Source organism: Notolepis coatsorum (genome assembly GCF_963971535.1).
Source record: "Notolepis coatsorum genome assembly, chromosome: 2".
NCBI lineage: Eukaryota > Metazoa > Chordata > Actinopteri > Aulopiformes > Paralepididae > Notolepis > Notolepis coatsorum.
The window spans coordinates 29,223,842-29,245,510 of NC_140166.1; the positions used below are offsets into that span (position 1 = coordinate 29,223,842).

The 21,669-nt window shown below is 44.6% G+C and overlaps 1 protein-coding gene across 1 annotated transcript in view; it reads left to right on the forward strand.

The window, feature by feature from the left end:
- Positions 1–1,644: 1,644 nt before the first annotated feature.
- Positions 1,645–21,669, forward strand: part of ksr2 (kinase suppressor of ras 2) — a gene marked incomplete at both ends in the record, with an annotated part of 189,219 nt that continues 169,194 nt past the window's right edge. Inside the window, one exon of the mRNA XM_084308094.1 lies at positions 1,645–1,818. Coding sequence (XP_084164220.1) covers positions 1,645–1,818 — 174 coding nt within the window. The remainder of the gene's footprint in view (positions 1,819–21,669) is intronic.

Sequence of the window (21,669 nt, forward strand, 5' to 3'; positions counted from 1 at the left end):
GCAAATATACTGTACACATACACTTGAGTGTGAGGTGATCCAGAGAATGTGGCACTTTGGATAAAAGCATCCACTTGTGTCGTGTGTGTGCACGTGCGCATGTGAGTGAGCACAGTACGTATGTGTTTGTTTGTGTGAGTGCCGCCCTCTCCCCATGTGTGTTAAAGGAACACACTAACATTATGGGAAATGTGCGTACTGTCTTCTCCAGAGTCAATTTCCTCTCTGTCCGTATTCACTTCCATTCATTTGTGCTATGTTGTTGAAATGCATATTTTAGGCTCGCTTTCAGCCGGGGGGCTTGGTTAGTATCTATCTTCTTGTCTGACTCTAGAGAAAACAGTAAGCACATTTCATGTGGAACGCCCTACCCAAAGCTGTAAAGGAATGTGAATCCCGGCCCACATTCAAAACCGCTCTTAAAGAGCACCTACGGGAGGCTGCAATTCGAAACTGGCCACCGTAAATGCCCAAAACCCCCACCACCTCCTAATAGACAGTCTCCTCCCCACCGCATGTATATATTCCCTCCCCGCCGTATGTATATTTCTCTCCCACCCACCCACCCCCTCCTAATGTACAGTCCCCTCCCCATCATATACTCTGTCAGGATCTAGGGGTAACATATTTGAATACCGTTTATGTCACAAATGTATCAGTACTAAATACCTATATGTCCCTATGCCATAAATGTCATGTATGTTGTGTATGTCATAAATGTCTATATGAATTGAAAATGGGGGACCCTGATGAAAACAAGACAAACGTCTTTCTCAGGTCTGCATCCCCTTAACAATTGTATGTATTGAGCCGTACTGTATTGTACCCATTCTGCAATCTGTTAAATAAAGTTTTCATTCATTCATTCATTCATTCATTCATTCATTCATTCATTCATTCATTCATTCATCATACTGTTGGCTTGGTCCATTAACATCTGATTTGTGACAAGCGAGATAAAGTATGTTGTACTTTGGATAAAGCATGTAGCCTACCACGTTGTGTTACTATCTTTTCTTGAAGCAGTGAGCTCACTCACTCACTGCACTGGAACTCGTCTCGCGAGAGCAGCTCTTCTCGCATCCTCTCTCTCTCTCTCTCTCTCTCTCTCTCTCTCTCTCTCTCTCTCTCTCTCTCTCTCTCTCGTCCCTGGGCGATGCGATGCTGTGGATTTGATTGACAGGAAACATGTCGGTGTGGTGGTGGGAGCGAACCGGGATGCAGCCGCTGATGGGGAGTACCTGCGTCCAGTCCACACACCATCACCTTTACAATGACTAGGCCTTCATGGCGATCTAATCCGTTATGATGCGTTGAACAGCTTTTCCATCTATTTGACACGAACAGACGCCGATTGGATGGTTAGGCAAACCTGCTCAGTATCTTCTTCATATTGTGTTTGATATATAGCCCACAATCCAGAGACACCTTGATCAGACAGGAGACAGCAGGAACTACGAGGACTGTTGCAATGGAGTCGCTTCTCACACTGCTCAAATCTCGCCTATAATAAACCTACAACACCACTGCTCGTTTGATGGCGTTTTGCAGGTTGTTTTATTATTTCGTGGGGGTCTCCACGTTTTTTTCCTGAATAGATTTTTTTTTCAAGTGCAAACAAAAAACGACCACTGCTCGCAAACTATGGACGAGGAGATGACAAAAAGCGAAGAGCAGCACCTTAGTTTGCAAAAAGCCTTGCAGCACTGCGAGTTGGTGCAAAATATGATCGACATAAGCATCTCTAGTTTGGAGGGTTTGCGGACCAAATGTGCCACATCCAACGATTTGACACAAAAAGAAATACGAACGCTGGAGGTAAGCACCCCGCTCAGCAGAATGCAAATTCTGCTATGCATCTTCATCAAAATCAATATATGGGTTGTCACGTCTGCTGCCGTCTCTTTCTAGGCCACTACTGTAGTACTGTACACGTTTTTCACCGCCTTTGGGCATTTACTTGCCTTGACGCGACTATCTGGTTGCAATAGTGTGGTAGACTTTGGTTGTGTGCCGCTATTTGTTTTGTGCAGTGCAATAAATCAAGAAGCTTTATTATGGCTGCAGTGTGGGCTGCTCTCGTCTTGCGCATTCTGCAGGTGGCGGGGGGGGGGGGGGGGGGGGGGGGGGGGACCACTCTCCATCACAATTCTCTGAGAGCGCCGAGGCCCATATAGGCACTCCGTGTTTACAATGTAGCCTATACCAGTATGCCTGCCTGCGCATCTACAGCACATCCCCACTGCATCCAGGCCTCCATCCAATCCTGATGAATTGAAAATGGGGGACCCTGATGTAAACAAGACGAAAGTCTTTCTCTGGTCTGCATCCCCTTAACAATTGTGTGTATTGAGCTGTACTGTATTGTACCCATTCTGCAATCTGTTAATAAAGTTTTCAATCAATCAATCAATCAATCAATCAATCAATCAATCAATCAATACTGTTATGCAAGTGTAGATTAGTGACATATGGCTTCAAAACATATTGTTATCTGTGTAATTGCCCCACAGGGCATTCCATAAATTGTGTTGCGTATAATGGCAATTATACCAGTGTTGTGGTTGTAATATGAAAACACGCTATTGCAGTTTTATTTCAGTATTTCAGATCACTTAGATGAATACAAACAGTTTTTTTCTGCTAATCATGTGCCAGTGGGCCATCTCCACACGGCGGCCCTAAGACCTGGTGAGACCTGGGCTAGACAGGTGGTTTTAAATTGATTCTGCTACAGAATGATCATAGACTCTCTCTCTCTCTCTCTCTCTCTCTCTCTCTCTCTCTCTCTCTCTCTCTCTCTCTCTCTCTCTCTCTCTCTCTCTCTCTGCATAAGTACAGTGAAACATTATAATGATGACTCAATAAGTTTGATAAACTATGGTCAGTATAACAGTAAATTTCGCAGAGTAAATTTTACTCAAACTGAGTCCATTTGAGCCCAAGTGAGTACAATTTTACTCAGTTTGAGTAAAATGTACTCAGCGAAATTTACTGTAGTAGCCATAATGTTCAGTATCAAAACCTTATGTGTTAGAGATAATTCACATGGCTTTTCCTCTGTTTACCTGGGTTGTTGTTAGATTAAGTAACTTGGATTGACTTTTCTTTATGATATTCATGGACAATAGACTGTCATAATAGTGACTGCCTATTATGCCTTATTGTAACCATGATACGACATGTTTAACAGTAAACTAGACTAGCGTATAGTGTATCAATTCCACTTCAAATTCACTGCTACAATTTTGTCAAATCACTGTATATTTGTTTATGAAAGTACATTTGACATCAGTTTAATAATAATAATAACTTTATGTATATATCACCTTTCATACATGGGTTGCAGCTCAAAGAGCTTCACAGCAAATAGCATAAAATGAACATAGTCATACAATTAGCATACAGTTGACAGAATAAAAGCAATGCATACAGTGCACTGCAGACACAAGAATTAGGTATAAAATACAATAAAAGTAGTGCAATGTAGAAAGTGCAGACATAAGAATTAGGTATAAAAGACAATAAAAGTAGTGTGCAAGTCAATGTATATTTGACTATGACTACATTTTACATCTGTTCAATCACTGTGTATTTGGATCCAAAGTTTCAATGTTATAACACTTGTGTTTGTCATTGTACTGATATTTGACATGAGCACACTGGAGATACTGTTGCCCCAGGGATAGAAAGGCCAGCCAGTAAACAAAGGGTTGCTGGTTCGATCCCTGGCACCAACATGAAGGTGTGAAGGGGGGGGGGGGGGGGTCTACCATCTCTGCTAGAGTGTCCTTGAGCAAGGCACTGAACACCAACATGCTCTATAGAGGTGCTGCACTGTGGGGCAACCTTACACTTGTCACTCGTACTGTGACAACCCCCAGTGTCTGGTCCCTCACTGATGTGGGTTACGTCCCCTTGTCACGGTCCAATCATCCAATCACTAAAAGCATAAGAATCCTGATTGAATGCATTCATTCCACATTGCGTTTCATTCCTCACATGGGGGATGTCATTTCAGAAGGGGGACGACATTTCTTTTGTATAATTAAATAAGTATACACGACTGAAATAGAGGTATAAAACATAACACTGCCTTTAACTCATTCAGCGCCGCAGGCCTAGAGCATCTTTGTTCCTACTACGCCACCGCTCTAAGAGATAGGAATGCATGGCGGTGTTTGCAGGGCTATATATATTCTATATTATAGTTATGGATACAATACTATGGCTCATTTGACATCAACCATCCATCGTTCAATATGTGAAAAAGTATGAATTGTTTCATGTATACGTTCGCGTGTTATACCGTGGTGAATATAAGTATAGTTTCAGAGTGATCCTGGCTAATTCCATAAAACGGCGCTATGGAGGAATACGTGACTAAAAGTGTTGGCGTTGCTCGCCTGGACACGCTACTATTTCCAAATCAAATGTATATGAGGTATTATGTTTCATCATACATTTTTGATGCTTTGATCGTCACCAACGGCATACGTTCTGGAGTACGTTACACATGGTCGTTGTGATTGAGGTGAAATCATGGTTGGATCAAAGCAGGACTGATGTCATATAGTCCTTACCTTCACTAGGAGGTACCCCAAAAAGAATATTCCAATTGTCTGACCGCGATTTCCAGTCCATCTGATGTCCATCGTGTCGCCAACATAATCCACCACAACACATGCAGCGGGGGCATTGGACGCATTTCAATGCCATCGGGTGAACCGCTAGACTCGCCTGACCAAGAAAACTGCGCCAAGAGACATTTGAATGTAACACTCGGTATTAAAAAAAGGTTTCGAAGGGTGGGCGATACTGCCACCTACCTGGATGTGGCCGGTATTGCACTCTAGCGATCTCAGAGTGGTTCCCTATGGTAACCCAGAGGTCCGTGTGAGAGAAATGAATAGAAATATCGAATAAAAGAAATAACAATGAAAACCCGACTATACTCGGGTCTGGCGCTGAACGGTTGGTGAGTTAACCCGACTTTCCTCGGGTCTGGCGCCGATTGAGTTAAGGCACTGAGAACAAGGTGAAAGTGACTGGAGGGTTTCTTTAATGCCTCTCAGGCAGATGGGAACCAGTGACTGTCGTTAATATAACCTACTGATGTTATTCTGAATGGATCACTCGTTTTTGTGTGTGTGTGTGTGTGTGTGTGTGTGTGTGTGCATGTGTGTGTGTGTGTGTGTCCCGCCCTCACCTCAGCCATTTTACACTTTAAAAGTGTCTGTAAACATCAATCACTTCACTCCACTCAAATTGAGTGGTTAAGGAATGATGACTCAAATAACACATTTGTTCAGTAAGTCCCACATGATAACTGATACAAGACCTGGATGGAACATTCAAATACATTATTAAGCAACATTTAAAAAATTATAATATTTAAACATGGCCACTCACAAATATTGGTCATGGAAACTGGTCGTGGAATTTGAACAGCAATAATGTTTACGAGCCCTATTCTAGATATCTTCCAAGAGGACAGTTTGATCAACCACAAGTAAATGCTTTCTCAACAACCTTAATGATCCTTTCCTGAGCATTAATGGTAGATACTGGGATGACGTGTATTTATTTAGTAATACATAGTAATATCTAATAAAGTAATCATAGTAATAATTAAAGATTATCCCTCCCAATGTATAGAATAATGATCATTGTCCTCGCTGAGATGAAGTGGCATCATTACAGAGCCACTGTTTCCATTCTGTTGTCTCTATGACAGCGGCACGGGAGGTAGAGCAGTCGTCTGGTAATCCGGAGGTTCCCGGTTTGATTCCCGCTCCTCCCGAGCAGCGTGTCGACATGTCCTTGAGCAAGACACTTAATCCCTAATAATTGCTCCTGATGAGCAGGTCTGTGTGTGGATCTATGAGTGAATGGGTAAAATGTGAGGAACAAATTGTAAAGTGCTTTGGATAAAAGCTGTTATATAAATGCAGCCATTTACACGCTAAATATCCAATGTGGAGACCCTGGCAGGGCTGATGAGTGACATCCTGCCTGCTGGGCTTGGGGTCACGTCACACGGTGTTTATGCCTTTGTAGGGACACAGGCACATGGAACTGGACGGATTGAGCGTCATTTGCTGTGGTTCATAGAAATTACAGGACAGGCTAAGATCAGCTTTTTTTTTATTATCCACTTTTTCTCCTTTTTCCAGTTTTTCTCCCATCCCAATTTAGTCGTGCCAATTCCCCCCTCCCCGATCGTTGCTCGCATGTGCCCCCCACTGTCGTAGGGAGGGTTGAAGAATCCATCGCATGTCCCCTCCGATACATGCAGGGTCAGCCAGCCACTTATTTTCACCTGCCAGCGCGGACTCTCATTGGCGAGGTGTAACGTGTGGAGGCTCACACTACCCTCGACATCTCCTGTCCTTGCTGTGCAGGCGCCCTGACTGACCTGTAGGAGTCGCTGTTTACAACGACCAGATTACCACCCACTGACTCCTCTCCTGCTGACTCTGCCAATTGAGTCAGTATGACGGCCGGCCCAAGCCGGATGCAACGCTGACAGCCGGATTCGATACCGGTGTCTCACGCGTTGGTGACGAGCGCTTAGACCGCTGCGCCACCCAGCCGCCCTAGGCTAAGATCAGCTTTTGTTGTTTGTTTTGAAATACAGGTCTGATACAGAAAGGTTAATATGTACACTTGGACAAAATGTCTTACCACTAGGATTGGAAGGTATACCGAATATGAAGGTATGGATTTTTACTATACCATCGTCCACAATACTACATAAAAAAGATAAAAAGTTAATCAAAAAGAATTCCTTGCAGCAGTATTAAAAAGTTAAAGAAAATAGACTATTTTGAATGAAATAGGACCATGACAATTGTATTACAAGATAAAGACATAAAAAGGATGTCATATCACATTGTAATTTATACTGGAAAACTATACAAATACTGTCCACTTTAACTGCTGCTGTGACCCATTGTCACATCCATATTTATATTGTAAACACTCTGGATCCTACACTTTGAATCGGAACGTGCAATAACATCAATGTTACTCACTGTGCCTTGTATATATCTTCTACCTTTTTTTCTATGAAAAATATCTATTTTTACCTTATTTTGTTTAGCACTCACGTGTATTTAAATTGTTTTTTTTTTGTTGTGAAGTATTTAGTTAAGTATTGTGTGATTTTGTGTGAAGGGAGGACTAGCAAAGTAAGATTTTCATTGTACGGCAAACTGTCTGTTTAATAATAATAATAATTCATTACATTTATATCACGCTTTTCTAGACGCTCAAAGCGCTCCCCACAATGTAGAAAATTGTCTCCTTCACCACCACTGGTAGCACCCAACCTTGGGCTGCGCAGGCTTAATGGCTGCCATACACTGGCACCTGGCACACATCACACTACACAATGGCTGAATGGCTCAGGAGACAGGGATTGATATCAGCCAATTAAGGGGAAGGGATGATTAGGTGGCCTTGATGTCAGAGACCTGATTGGGAATTCGGCCAGGGACATCGGGTTAAACGCCTACTCTTTGCGATAGGCGTCCTGGGTTCTTTAACGACGAGATTCAGTCAGGACCTCGGTTTAGCATCTCATCCGAAGGACGGTTTAACTGTGCCCATGACAATAAACAATCTTGAAATCTCAATCAGATTTGAGAACAATAGGGTGATATGATATTGTGGGCATATCGTTCAGCCCTAGTAAGCGTCACAAATGTTGCCTCTAAGCTGGAAGCCTTTTTGGTCACTTGGAATGAAAAAGGTACAAGTAACAAATAAAAGGGTCTGAAGACCTCAGGTCAAAGGCCAATTTCATTTTATTTTCGGCCAATCTCATTTCAAAGGTTTTCGGAGAGTGCTAAGCTATTTTAAAACCTGTCTATTTTTAACTAATGTAATTATAGTAGAAATGTGATTTTCAGTGTTTTCTCTTTGTCCCGTGGCGCCCCCACCCATGGTGCTCGGCCCTCCATGGTCCTCGTCCCTCCACGGCAACAGGTTTAAACAGCCCCGGTATAGGTTGTGGGGACAGAAATGTATTGCTTTTTGATTGTACGAGGGACCGTCAGAAGCTTTGATTAGGCAGATAGGCTACAGCGGTATATACAATGATATGACATAGCCCATAGCTTTAATATGGGCAGGGCACAGGTCCCTTCTGAAGAGTTTAGTTGAAGACGTCACTTGAATACAGTAGTGACCTCGCCAGCAGGGAGTCGAATGTCCACACAGTATTCACGGGAAACAGTCAGGTTTATTCACAGGCTATTGTTTGGCCATAGCCCACGCCATACAGTTCGACACCAAGTGTTAGCTATGCTAAGCTACTTAACAGTCTGACAGGTACATGCTGCTCAGTTCGTTGTACGACACCAAGAGACCGCACTCTCAGGTGTGCTCCTCTCTCAACCCTTTAGCCCCCGCCCCTCACCCATGAACCCACCAACCCCAGGACACCTTCATCAAACACACAAGGAGCCCACGCTTAGTGGGCCATGAATGATTGACAGTAAAAATATACCCACTACCCACATATAAGATATAACCCTAACTAGGGTTGCTACAGTACTCTCTTGCATTATCTGGATCCACAGCAGGGTTGTCGTAATGCTGGACTACACAGAGCAGGACATAGAGCTGGCTGAAAGTGGTAGTGTGTTGCGATCACAAATTACACTAAATATTTGGTGGTAGTTGAGGTGTAGAGGGGTGAGTGTAACAGGGTTGAAGAGGTCACTCAAACTCATTCCTCACATTGAAATGCTTTACATATTTTACATTTAGTCATTTAGCTGAACACGTTCATCCAAAAGCGACTTACAAATTGTGTACAACAAGTCAGCAGGAAGGGTGCATCTCTGGCGACTAAGGGCACATGTACCACAAGTGGCATTGTTCGTCAAACAGTGTGGAGTGCATAGTACGATAGTAGTATAGACATATTAGCATAGTAGATAGTAGTATAGGCATAGTAGCATAGTGCATAATAGTAAAAGACTGTAAGAAGGTTATTTTACTATTATTTCAGATATTGATTGAAGACATGCGTGTTTAGTTTTTAGGGCAGGTTTCAGCTGTCCTAACTGGAGGGAAGTTCGTTCCACCATCATGGAGCGAGGAAAGGGAATAGCCTGCTTCGCTTCGATGACCCCCCAGGAGCCCGAATAGGAGTGGGTCTGAGGCGGCCAGAAGACGCAGAGCGTAGGGGTCTTGACTGGGTCAGAGGCGATCAGAAGACGCAGAGTGCAGGGGTCTCTTGACTGGGTCTGAGGCGATCAGAAGACGCAGAGTGCAGGGGTCTTGAGGGCAGGTAGTTAGAGACCATTGACCGTAGGTAGGAGGGAGCCACTCCCCCTGCTGTACGATATACCAGGTCGAGTGGATTCGTGAGGCAACAGGAAGCCAGTGCAGTTCTCTGAGGAGTGGGGTGACGTGGGCTGACTTTGTTAGATTGGAGATCAGGCGGGCCACTGTGTTCTGTACGAGTTGAAGGGCCTTGGTGGTGCAAACTGGTAAACCAGCTAACAGTGAATTGCAATAGTCGCTTTGTCCACATTGAGAGCAAGCATGAAGTAGTCATAGCTGTACTTTGGCTGTCTACGACGCCGTGAATTTGAGAACCGGTGAAGGCTTAGAGTGAATGTGGTATCTTTGCCAGTGTGAATGACAGTGTGAAACTCCTCTAGTGTCTTGTCTCCATTAGCTATGTTCAGTGGGAGCATGTCTATGTTCCCCGGGTCCTATGTTCCCCGCTTTGATTGATTGAACATTTTAGACCACCAGCCCTGATTCCAAACTCTAACCTTAACCAGTTCGAAAGAGGGCCTAAGCTTAACCGTTCGAAACAAGGCGGACATTAATAATTAATAAAATAATAAAAATTTATAAAAATTTCAATCTATTAATCAATCAAAGCGGGGAACATAGAACCCGGGGAACATAGGGATGATCCCTGTTCAGTCTGGCTGGGGCTAGCCATGTGCTAGCATGGTATGGTTGCATTTCTTGCAAACTCTCCGGTTACTTACCATGATTATACAACAGTCTCCGCTGGCTTTGGCCAGGTCTGACGAAGTTGTGAAAGGTGGCCGCCTCAGCCAGGTTTGGCCAGGTTCTAAAGACAATGGAGACACTCACTGTGTGCCAGACAGGCCACAGCAAGGCTAAACCCTGGCTAGTGGAGACAAAACACATATCATCACACGTCAAATTGTATTGTGATTTTGTGATGTGCACTTCCAGACATAGGAAGAAAATATGCTGCCGCATGCCCTGAGAAGCATTCAGATACGCTGGGTTTGTTTTCCAGTATTGTTGACACAGTAGGTAAACGCTGAAGGATAGTTTGTTCTTTGTCCAAGCCCCATATTTACCACACTGTCCAATGGTCCCGACAACATTTAACTTGTCATATCCTGATCCTATAAATAACTGTGCATCTTCTCTCCTTTCTCTTTTTGCTCTCAGTCCCTTATGAACAAGTGGACACTTTAATATTCCCCTGAGGGGACATTATCTTTTGCCACCGCCAACCAGCAGCACATGCAGACTTCACAGAGAAGCAAAGACACAAGTATCATTAGTGAGTGTTTGATCAGCGAATGTGAAATCGGTGGTGTGTGTATGATGACAATATGGAGGTTATTTCTTTAACTCTTGTGTAAAGTGATTGGGTACTGGGCAGTCTGAACTCTTACTAGATCTATAGATAGATAGATAGATAGATAGATAGATAGATAGATAGATAGATAGATAGATAGATAGATAGATAGATAGATAGATAGATAGATAGATAGATAGATAGATAGATAGATAGATAGATAGATAGATAGATAGATAGATAGATAGATAATAGATAGATAGATAGATAATAGATAGATAGATAAGATAGATAGATAGCTAAGCGCGGATAGGACTTGAGTGGGATAGTGTGATCCTTCCACACGCTACGCCCTCTCAATGAGAATCCGCGCTGCCAGGTGAAAAGAAGCGGTTGATTGGCTGGACGTGTGTTGGAGGAAGCACGTCATAGCCTCCACTCTCCCAGACCGACTGTGGGGGGTAAGTGCGCAGCGACCGGGAAGGGGATTGGGAATTGGCATGAATGAATGAATGAAAACTTTATTTAACAGATTGCAGAATGGGTACAATACAGTACGGCTCAATACATACAATTGTTAAGGGGATGCAGACCTGAGAAAGACGTTTGTCTTGTTTCCATCAGGGTCCCCCATTTTCAATTCATATAGACATATATGACATTCATGACATACAGATAGTCAGTACTGCTACATCTATACATTTATGACATACCAGATTTGCAAATACAGTACTGTTTGTGATACAGAAGGAGTCAAGAAAAGGGAGTATATACATTTGACGTAGAAACTGTACATTGGAGGAGGTTGGGTGGGGGGGGGGTTGGGTACATTGGGATATTGACAACCATACTGGGTAATTTACATTGGAGGTGGTTGGGGGGGGGGGGCGGGGGGCACACTGTATAAACAAGTAACACTGTACATTGAGGGGGGGGGGGGAGGAGACACTGTACAAACTAACACAATTGTACATTGAACTATTGACAAAACCATACTAGGTAAATGACTGTACATTGGAGGGGGTTGGGTTAGGATATTTACGCATAACGACTAACATTGGGATGGGAGAAAATCGGAGGAAAATGGAGGGGGAAAAAGATCAATAATAAAAATAAAAAAAAGAAGGACCTTTTTGTGTGATTGGATGTCCTTATCTTGTCACAGCAGCTTACAAATATTGCTGCTGTGTTTGCACATTGTTGTATTTCTTCCAGTAGGTATGGGAGTTTTGAGTTATTTGCCATGTTTTCAAAGTCTCTTTGGGTGTTTGCAATTTGTGGGAAGTATATGTCTTTGATATCTTGGTATAGTGGGCAGGTTGTTAAGAAGTGTAGCTTGGTTTCCACCTCTTCTTGTGTGCAGTGGGTGCACAGTCTGTCTTCTCTTGGGAGCCAGGTCTGCCTATGGCGGCCTTTCTCGATGGCTAGGCTGTGCTCGCTGAGTCTGTACCACTACCTAGTCAATGATCTTCTTAATTTTGGATCAGTCACAGTGCTCAGGTATTCTGCCACTGTGTACTCTCTGTTTAGCGCCAAATAGCATTCCAATTTGCTCTGGTTTTGGGTTGATTCTTTCCAATGTGTCAGATAGTTTTCTTTTTGTTTTCTTATAATTTGGTTTAGTCCAGTGTGGTTTCTGTCTGGTGGCTCTGCTTTGTGAGCAGAGTCCCAGGACCAACTGGCTGAGCGGGCATCTCTCTAGGGTCTCTCTGTAGGTGAGGGCTTTGTTATGGAGTGAGTCTGGGTCTCAATAAAATTTTCAATTCAAATGGGCTTTATTGACATGGGAAACATTCGTTTACATTGCCAAAGCCAAACAAAACAAAACAATCAAACAGAGAAATCCTCCCTCTCTCTCTCTCTCTCTCCTCTCTCTCTCTCTCTCCCCCCCCCCCCCTCTCTCTCTCTCTCTCTCTCTCTCTCTCTCTCTCTCTCTCTCTCTCTCTCTCTCTCTCTCTCTCTCTCTCTACCTATATTAAGCCTACTTCCTGCCCGGTTTGCTGCCCCTAGAGCAGCCACAGGAGGTAATTGACTGGCCAGTCTGAGAGTATATGAAAGCAAACACAGGAGGATGTTTGAGGCTCACTCACTGTACAGTAATACTATAATCTTGTGTTAATGTGTAATACAATACGAGTGTTACGTCTTAGCTGGATGATTTAGAATGCTAATAGGTTGTAGGGGAACATGCCTATGTTCCCACAGCCCAATGGTCCCACAGCCCTATGTTCCCACATTTCTAAGATATCTTTCCACTCAAAATTAGGCTCTATGTTCCCACAGCCCTATGTTCCCACATTTCTAAGATTTTTCTCCAAATTAGGCCCTGTGTTCCCACATTTCCTTTTTTCATAAATTTATATCTGATTTGATCCCCCTTTCTCTTAATTTGGTAGCCAATTACAACCAACCTATTATCCAATTGTCCTCTGGTAGTAGAGGGTTTGTCTGGGAACATAGCTGTGGGACCATTGGGCTGTGGGACCATTGGGCTGTGGGACCATTGGGCTGTGGGACCATTGGACTGTGGTACATACACACAGCCTAATACAGCCACATTTTTGGAAAAATCTTAGAAATGTGGGAACATAGTGCTGACTGGGAACATAGGGCCTCATTTTGAGAGAGATCTTAGAAATGTGGGAACAAGGGGCTCCAGGGTGGCGCACCACGTAACTGCGCTGTAGTGCAACACGGCTGTCCCGGGTTCGACTCCCGTACCCGGCGACCTTTGCCGCATGTCCTCCCCCTATATGTTATCCCATCCTTCCTCTCTGCCGGGTCTGTCCAATAAAGAAATACAAAATGCCAAAAAAATAATCTTAAAAAAAAAAAATGTTGGGAACATAGGGCTGTGGGAACATAAAGGCCACATTTTTTGTGGAAAGAAAATCTCAGAAATGTGGGAACATAGGTGCTGTGGGAAGTGGGAACATAGGGATGTGGACCATTGGGCTGTGGGAACATACAGTAGGGCTGACCCCAGCTTGTAGGAATCAAACACAGTTAGTTAGTTAGAATCAACGTCTGTTTCTGCATAGGAATGCACTGGGGTTAAAGGAACAGGGCCAGCCTTATGCAAAATGCGTGCACCATCTTCTCCAGAATCAGACAAGAAGATAGATACCAATTTCCGTAGAAAAGCTATCCGACTGCAAGCTATCCTAGCTTACCATAAATTAATGGAAGCAGATATGTACCACTAGCCCAGCTTAAAACTCTGGGAGAGGTGTTTTTGGCCAACAGCTTGGCTAGCTGGTCCGTATCCGCTTCCATACATTTGTGCTAAGCTAGGCTAGCTTGCAGCCGGATGGCATCTATCTTCTTGTCTGACTCTGTAAGTGCATTTCCTTTTTTTTATCTAAATTGTTCTCCCCATTTCTCCCATCCCAATTTCTTATTATCCAATTCTACCCTCCCCTGTCTTGAACGTTGTTAAACCATGCCTCCCACTGGTCGGCTGCAGTGAGGACGAAGCCTTGCATCACAAGTCCCCTCCGGTACACGAGGAGGCAGCCGTCGCATCTTTTCCCCTGCACATCGCAATCTTTCAGTGGCGAGGAGTAACGCGTGGGAGGCTCACGCTGCCCCTGATACTTCCTGATTCTGCTGTACAGGCGCACCAACCGACCTGTAGGAGTCGCTGTCCACAACGTCCGATCCCCACCCACCGGCTTTCCCACCCCCTAATACTGCCAATTGTATTAGTATGAACGACCAGCCAAGCCGGAAGCAACGCAGAGAGCTGGGCTCGAACCCAGCGTCTCCTGCGTTAGTGGCGAGCGCCTTGCCCACTGCGCCACTTAGCCACCCCTGTAAGTGCATTTCCTATAATGTTGGAGTGTTCCTTTAAGGCCAACCAAATAGATCAGATTCAAGCTACAAAACCCCAGCAGATAAGACTCTGTGACACAAACCTGGAAAGTATGTGATTTTTCACAGAAGAGTGCTCTCACAACTGTGTCTATACTGTATGGGAAGATAACAGTGAAGAAACTGTGAGACCTGCGATCAGAATAGTCATTCTCTGTAGCCTACTTAGAGTTAATTTGTTGTTCACTATTCCTCCCTTGGTAAGGGACCCCCTTGAGGGACCACCTTGTGAGCCACTGCACTGGGGTACCCAGAGCTTTAGCACCTGTGGACTTCTAATCTAAGGGGTCACTGCAGTGAGTATTGGCAACATTTTTAACAATCAGCACTTAACATTTTCTTCTAGCCATCCATTTAATTGCTCGATCGATAAAACAAACAATACAACGACACATTTGTCCCTCTTTTCTTGATCCTCCAATCACAACTGTTCCTTCCCTCGGCCCAACAGTTGTGATTGGAGGATCGAGAAAAGAGATAGTATGAGATAGGTCAATTGAGCAGTAGGGTAAGGCAGTGAGAGCAGTAAGGTGAGGCAGTGAGAGCAGTAATGTAAGGCAGTGAGGCCCTGTCCACACGAGCGCTGGATTTAATGTAACAGAAGTTTGAAAAAAATAAACCTCTGTCGAGGGCGGCTAGGTGGTGTAGTGGGCAAGGCACTCGCCACCAGTGTGGAGACGCTAGGATTCGCGTGTTCGAATCCAGCTCTCCACATTGTTTTCAGTTTAGCTGGTCGTCCGCAGTAATACACATTGGCCGTATTACGGGGAGGGAAAACTGAAGGGTGGGGATCGAACGTTGTGAACAAGCGACTCCTACAAGTCGGTTGGTGCGCCTGCGCAGTAGAATCAGGAAGTGTCGGGGGCAGCGTGAGCCTCCCACGCGTTACTCCTCGACACTGAGAGATCGAGCTGCGCAGGTGAAAAGATGCGACTGCTGTTACCTCAAGTACCGGAGGGGACTTGTGCTATGTATGACTTAGTCCACATTGCAGCCGGCTTGTGGGAGGCAAGAAACAGCGTTCGTGACAGGGGAGGGTTGAATTGGATGATACGAAATTGGGATGGGAGAAAATATAGAAAAATGGGAGAAAAAGTGGATACAAAAAAAAAAAAAAAAAAAAAACCTCTGTCCACACAGGTGAATAACCGTGTATAACCGCGTACTCACGGCGGCTGGAAAACCAGCAACCGATACATGTAGTACAATGCCAAAGCAGTAGGCGGCGATGTTGTTCAGACATGAAGGCCATTTCAACCAATCAGAAAAGGTTGAACGCTCACTACACTTCCTGCCTAAAACCAAAACAAAGCCGCCATCTTTAACACTTTGAGTGCCACGCCGGGTTTTCCTTTTTACCCCCTGAATGCCACCATCGGCGCCAATGTTAACGTTAATATCGCCTAATCTATGTTTTAAATTATGGCTATGTGTCTAATCTGCCCATCGCATTATCAAAGACTATTTTCCAGTCAGTGCTGTCGAGGCAGATTGGTTTTTTATCGCGTCATTTCCGTTTTAGAGCATTTAGAAAAGCACCAGTTTTGAGATAAAAAACAGCCCATTCTGGACCATTCTATGAAAATCGTCTTTTACTGGAATATTCCACAACGTTGATATTCGTCTGCCTTTTTATGAATCGTTTTCAAATAAACGCTAGATGATCAATATTATACGTGCACGCAAGCACATTCGGGCCGCGCACGGATAATCGCCGCGTTGATTTCCTCTCGGACTTTTACAGTGAAACCGAAAGAGTCCATTTCACAAAACAGCTTATAACTTCATCAAAATTAGTCTGATTATCCTAACACTGATAACATAGAGTCCTTACCTGACATCAGATGGTATCCAACTGGTATATTCCAATTCCTGATCACCATTCGAAAAAATCGATAAGTGTATGGATCCAACGCGATACAGTAGAACTCCATGATCAGCGGGTCTCAGACGCTCCAGAATGAACTATGGTAACCCCGGCTGGATCAGTGAACTGGAAAATGTGGAGTACCGGATTTTTTTCCCCATCCATTTTCATTGAGTCCATTCCAAAATCCCTTATGTCATCTGGGAAACGACAGGGGGCGCTTTTTTCCACAATGATCGCCGGCGCCGCTCGGGTATACTCGGGTAGGCTCGGGTGATGCAATATGATTTCAGATCGCTAAAAAAATAAAAAAAAAAAAAAAATCCGGGAAATCTCGTGAGTGGCTTTCAACCACCTATAAATAAACCCGAGATATCTCGTGTGCGGCACGCAAAGTGTTAAATACCCTTGCGTTAGCCATTAGCCAACGGAGCATATATTTTTCAGCAAAGAAAGAAAGTGCAATAAACAAACGGATACATTCCACTCATTTGTTGATGAAACAAAACCAACAGCAACACAATTGACCACCAAGAGCGGATAGTTTAGTCTCACAAAAGATCTCCGGTGTTGTTAGCTACATGCTAATGTGAATGGTATTCTCTATATATAGTATATAGCTTACATGCTGCTAACATAATAATGTAACGTTAACGCTAGTATAATGAATGGATGCAGACGTTATTTAACACATTGCAGAATGGGTACTAATACAATACGGCTCAATACAAACAATTGCTAAGGGGATGCAGTCTGGACTGGGTTCCTTATAACAATAACTTGACAACACATGAGTTTAGTTTAGCCGCAGCTACAGGTTTTACTCTGGTCGGGTCAGGAATGTGACAACAGACATCAGTCGATCACAACACTCTTCAACAATACGTTTCGAACAAAAGTTTGTTACAATCATTTTCATATAACGCTACTTGGGACAGCTCTGCTGTAAACACTGGTGTAGCTGGCTCTGCTCTAATCACTCTAACCCCGTGCTCGGTTGCTAACTTGCTATTGTTTGCGACAGTCTGCCGTGAACATGGGAAATAATTGCGACAGCTCTGCTGTAAACACTGGGAATAACCTCGGTTGCTATGCCCACACGCACCCACTGCAACCGGGCGTGTGCGCAAAACTTCACCCTGGACTCCGGTTTTCAAAGACCGCGGTTGCAGTGTAGCAAAACCCCGGTTGTGTATGCCCGAACAGTGCAACTGCGCACATACAATCATGGTTACATTAAATCCAGCGCTCGTATGGACTGGGCCTCAAGAGCAGTAATGTAAGGCAGTGAGAGCAGTAATGTAAGGCAGTGAGAGCAGTAATGTAAGGCAGTGAGAGCAGTAATGTAAGGCAGTGAGAGCAGTAATGTAAGGCAGTGAGAGCAGTAATGTAAGGCAGTGAGAGCAGTAAGGCAGTGAGAGCAGTAATGTAAGGCAGTGAGAGCAGTAATGTGAGGCAGTGAGAGCAGTAATGTAAGGCAGTGAGAGCAGTAATGTAAGGCAGTGAGAGCAGTAATGTAAGGCAGTGAGAGGAGTAATGTAAGGCAGTGAGAGGAGTAATGTAAGGCAGTGAGAGCAGTAATGTAAGGCAGTGAGAGCAGTAATGTAAGGCAGTGAGAGGAGTAATGTAAGGCAGTGAGAGCAGTAGGGTAAGGCAGTGAGAGCAGTAATGTAAGGCAGTGAGAGCAGTAATGTAAGGCAGTGAGAGCAGTAATGTAAGGCAGTGAGAGCAGTAATGTAAGGCAGTGAGAGCAGTAATGTAAGGCAGTGAGAGCAGTAATGTAAGGCAGTGAGAGCAGTAATGTAAGGCAGTGAGAGCAGTAATGTAAGGCAGTGAGAGCAGTAGGATAAGGCAGTGAGAGCAGTAATGTAAGGCAGTGAGAGCAGTAATGTAAGGCAGTGAGAGCAGTAGGATAAGGCAGTGAGAGCAGTAATGTAACGCAGTGAGAGCAGTAAGGCAGTGAGAGCAGTAATGTAACGCAGTGAGAGCAGTAAGGCAGTGAGAGCAGTAATGTAAGGCAGTGAGAGCAGTAATGTAAGGCAGTGAGAGCAGTAATGTAAGGCAGTGAGAGGAGTAATGTAAGGCAGTGAGAGCAGTAATGTAAGGCAGTGAGAGCAGTAATGTAAGGCAGTGAGAGCAGTAGGATAAGGCAGTGAGAGCAGTAATGTAAGGCAGTGAGAGCAGTAATGTAACGCAGTGAGAGCAGTAAGGCAGTGAGAGCAGTAATGTAAGGCAGTGAGAGCAGTAATGTAAGGCAGTGAGAGCAGTAATGTAAGGCAGTGAGAGGAGTAATGTAAGGCAGTGAGAGCAGTAATGTAAGGCAGTGAGAGCAGTAATGTAAGGCAGTGAGAGGAGTAATGTAAGGCAGTGAGAGCAGTAATGTAAGGCAGTGAGAGCAGTAATGTAAGGCAGTGAGAGCAGTAGGATAAGGCAGTGAGAGCAGTAATGTAAGGCAGTGAGAGCAGTAATGTAACGCAGTGAGAGCAGTAAGGCAGTGAGAGCAGTAATGTAACGCAGTGAGAGCAGTAAGGCAGTGAGAGCAGTAATGTAAGGCAGTGAGAGCAGTAATGTAAGGCAGTGAGAGCAGTAATGTAAGGCAGTGAGAGGAGTAATGTAAGGCAGTGAGAGCAGTAATGTAAGGCAGTGAGAGCAGTAATGTAAGGCAGTGAGAGGAGTAATGTAAGGCAGTGAGAGCAGTAATGTAAGGCAGTGAGAGCAGTAATGTAAGGCAGTGAGAGCAGTAATGTAAGGCAGTCAGAGCAGTAATGTAAGGCAGTGAGAGCAGTAGGGTAAGGCAGTGAGAGCAGTAGGGTAAGGCAGTGAGAGGAGTAATGTAAGGCAGTGAGAGCAGTAATGTAAGGCAGTGAGAGCAGTAATGTAAGGCAGTGAGAGGAGTAATGTAAGGCAGTGAGAGCAGTAATGTAAGGTAGTGAGAGCAGTAATGTAAGGCAGTGAGAGCAGTAATGTGAGGCAGTGAGAGCAGTAATGTAAGGCAGTGAGAGCAGTAATGTAAGGCAGTGAGAGCAGTAATGTAAGGCAGTGAGAGCAGTAGGATAAGGCAGTGAGAGCAGTAATGTAAGGCAGTGAGAGCAGTAATGTAAGGCAGTGAGAGCAGTAATGTAAGGCAGTGAGAGCAGTAGGATAAGGCAGTGAGAGCAGTAATGTAAGGCAGTGAGAGCAGTAGGGTAAGGCAGTGAGAGCAGTAATGTAAGGCAGTGAGAGCAGTAATGTAAGGCAGTGAGAGCAGTAATGTGAGGCAGTGAGAGCAGTAATGTAAGGCAGTGAGAGCAGTAATGTGAGGCAGTGAGAGCAGTAATGTAAGGCAGTGAGAGCAGTAATGTAAGGCAGTGAGAGCAGTAATGTAAGGCAGTGAGAGCAGTAATGTAAGGCAGTGAGAGCAGTAATGTAAGGCAGTGAGAGCAGTAGGGTAAGGCAGTAAGAGCAGTAATGTAAGGCAGTCAGAGCAGTAATGTAAGGCAGTGAGAGCAGTAATGTAAGGTAGTGAGAGGAGTAATGTAAGGCAGTGAGAGCAGTAGGGTAAGGCAGTGAGAGCAGTAATGTAAGGCAGTGAGAGCAGTAATGTAAGGCAGTGAGAGCAGTAATGTAAGGCAGTGAGAGCAGTAGGGTAAGGCAGTGAGAGCAGTAATGTAAGGCAGTGAGAGCAGTAATGTAAGGCAGTGAGAGCAGTAATGTAAGGCAGTGAGAGCAGTAATGTAAGGCAGTGAGAGCAGTAATGTAAGGCAGTGAGAGCAGTAATGTAAGGCAGTGAGAGCAGTAATGTAAGGCAGTGAGAGCAGTAATGTAAGGCAGTGAGAGCAGTAATGTAAGGCAGTGAGAGCAGTAGGATAAGGCAGTGAGAGCAGTAATGTAAGGCAGTGAGAGCAGTAGGGTAAGGCAGTGAGAGGAGTAATGTAAGGCTGTGAGAGCAGTAGGGTAAGGCAGTGAGAGGAGTAATGTAAGGCAGTGAGAGCAGTAGGGTAAGGCAGTGAGAGCAGTAATGTAAGGCAGTGAGAGCAGTAATGTAAGACAGTCAGAGCAGTAATGTAAGGCAGTGAGAGCAGTAATGTAAGGCAGTGAGAGCAGTAATGTAAGGCAGTGAGAGCAGTAATGTAAGGCAGTGAGAGCAGTAATGTAAGGCAGTGAGAGCAGTAATGTAAGGCAGTGAGAGCAGTAATGTAAGGCAGTGAGAGCAGTAAGGCAGTGAGAGCAGTAATGTAAGGCAGTGAGAGCAGTAATGTAAGGCAGTGAGAGCAGTAATGTAAGGCAGTGAGAGGAGTAAGGCAGTGAGAGCAGTAATGTAAGGCAGTGAGAGGAGTAAGGCAGTGAGAGCAGTAATGTAAGGCAGTGAGAGCAGTAAGGCAGTGAGAGCAGTAAGGCAGTGAGAGCAGTAATGTAAGGCAGTGAGAGCAGTAATGTAAGGCAGTGAGAGCAGTAATGTAAGGCAGTGAGAGCAGTAATGTAAGGCAGTGAGAGCAGTAAGGCAGTGAGAGCAGTAATGTAAGGCAGTGAGAGCAGTAATGTAAGGCAGTGAGAGCAGTAATGTAAGGCAGTGAGAGCAGTAATGTAAGGCAGTGAGAGCAGTAATGTAAGGCAGTGAGAGCAGTAATGTAAGGCAGTGAGAGCAGTAATGTGCAGTAATGTAAGGTAGTGAGAGCAGTAATGTAAGGCAGTGAGAGCAGTAATGTAAGGCAGTGAGAGCAGTAGGATAAGGCAGTGAGAGCAGTAATGTAAGGCAGTGAGAGCAGTAATGTAAGGCAGTGAGAGCAGTAATGTAAGGCAGTGAGAGCAGTAATGTAAGGCAGTGAGAGCAGTAATGTAAGGCAGTGAGAGCAGTAATGTAAGGCAGTGAGAGCAGTAATGTAAGGCAGTGAGAGCAGTAATGTAAGGCAGTGAGAGCAGTAATGTAAGGCAGTGAGAGGAGTAATGTAAGGCAGTGAGAGCAGTAATGTAAGGCAGTGAGAGCAGTAGGGTAAGGCAGTGAGAGCAGTAGGGTAAGGCAGTGAGAGCAGTAATGTAAGGCAGTGAGAGCAGTAATGTAAGGCAGTAAGAGCAGTAATGTAAGGCAGTGAGAGCAGTAAGGCAGTGAGAGCAGTAATGTAAGGCAGTGAGAACAGTAAGGCAGTGAGAGCAGTAATGTAAGGCAGTGAGAGCAGTAAGGTAAGGCAGTGAGAGCAGTAAGGCAGTGAGAGGAGTAAGGTAAGGCAGTGAGAGCAGTAAGGTAAGGCAGTGAGAGCAGTACGGTAAGGCAGTGAGAGCAGTAAGGCAGTGAGAGGAGTAAGGTAAGGCAGTGAGAGCAGTAAGGTAAGGCAGTGAGAGCAGTACGGTGAGGCAGTGA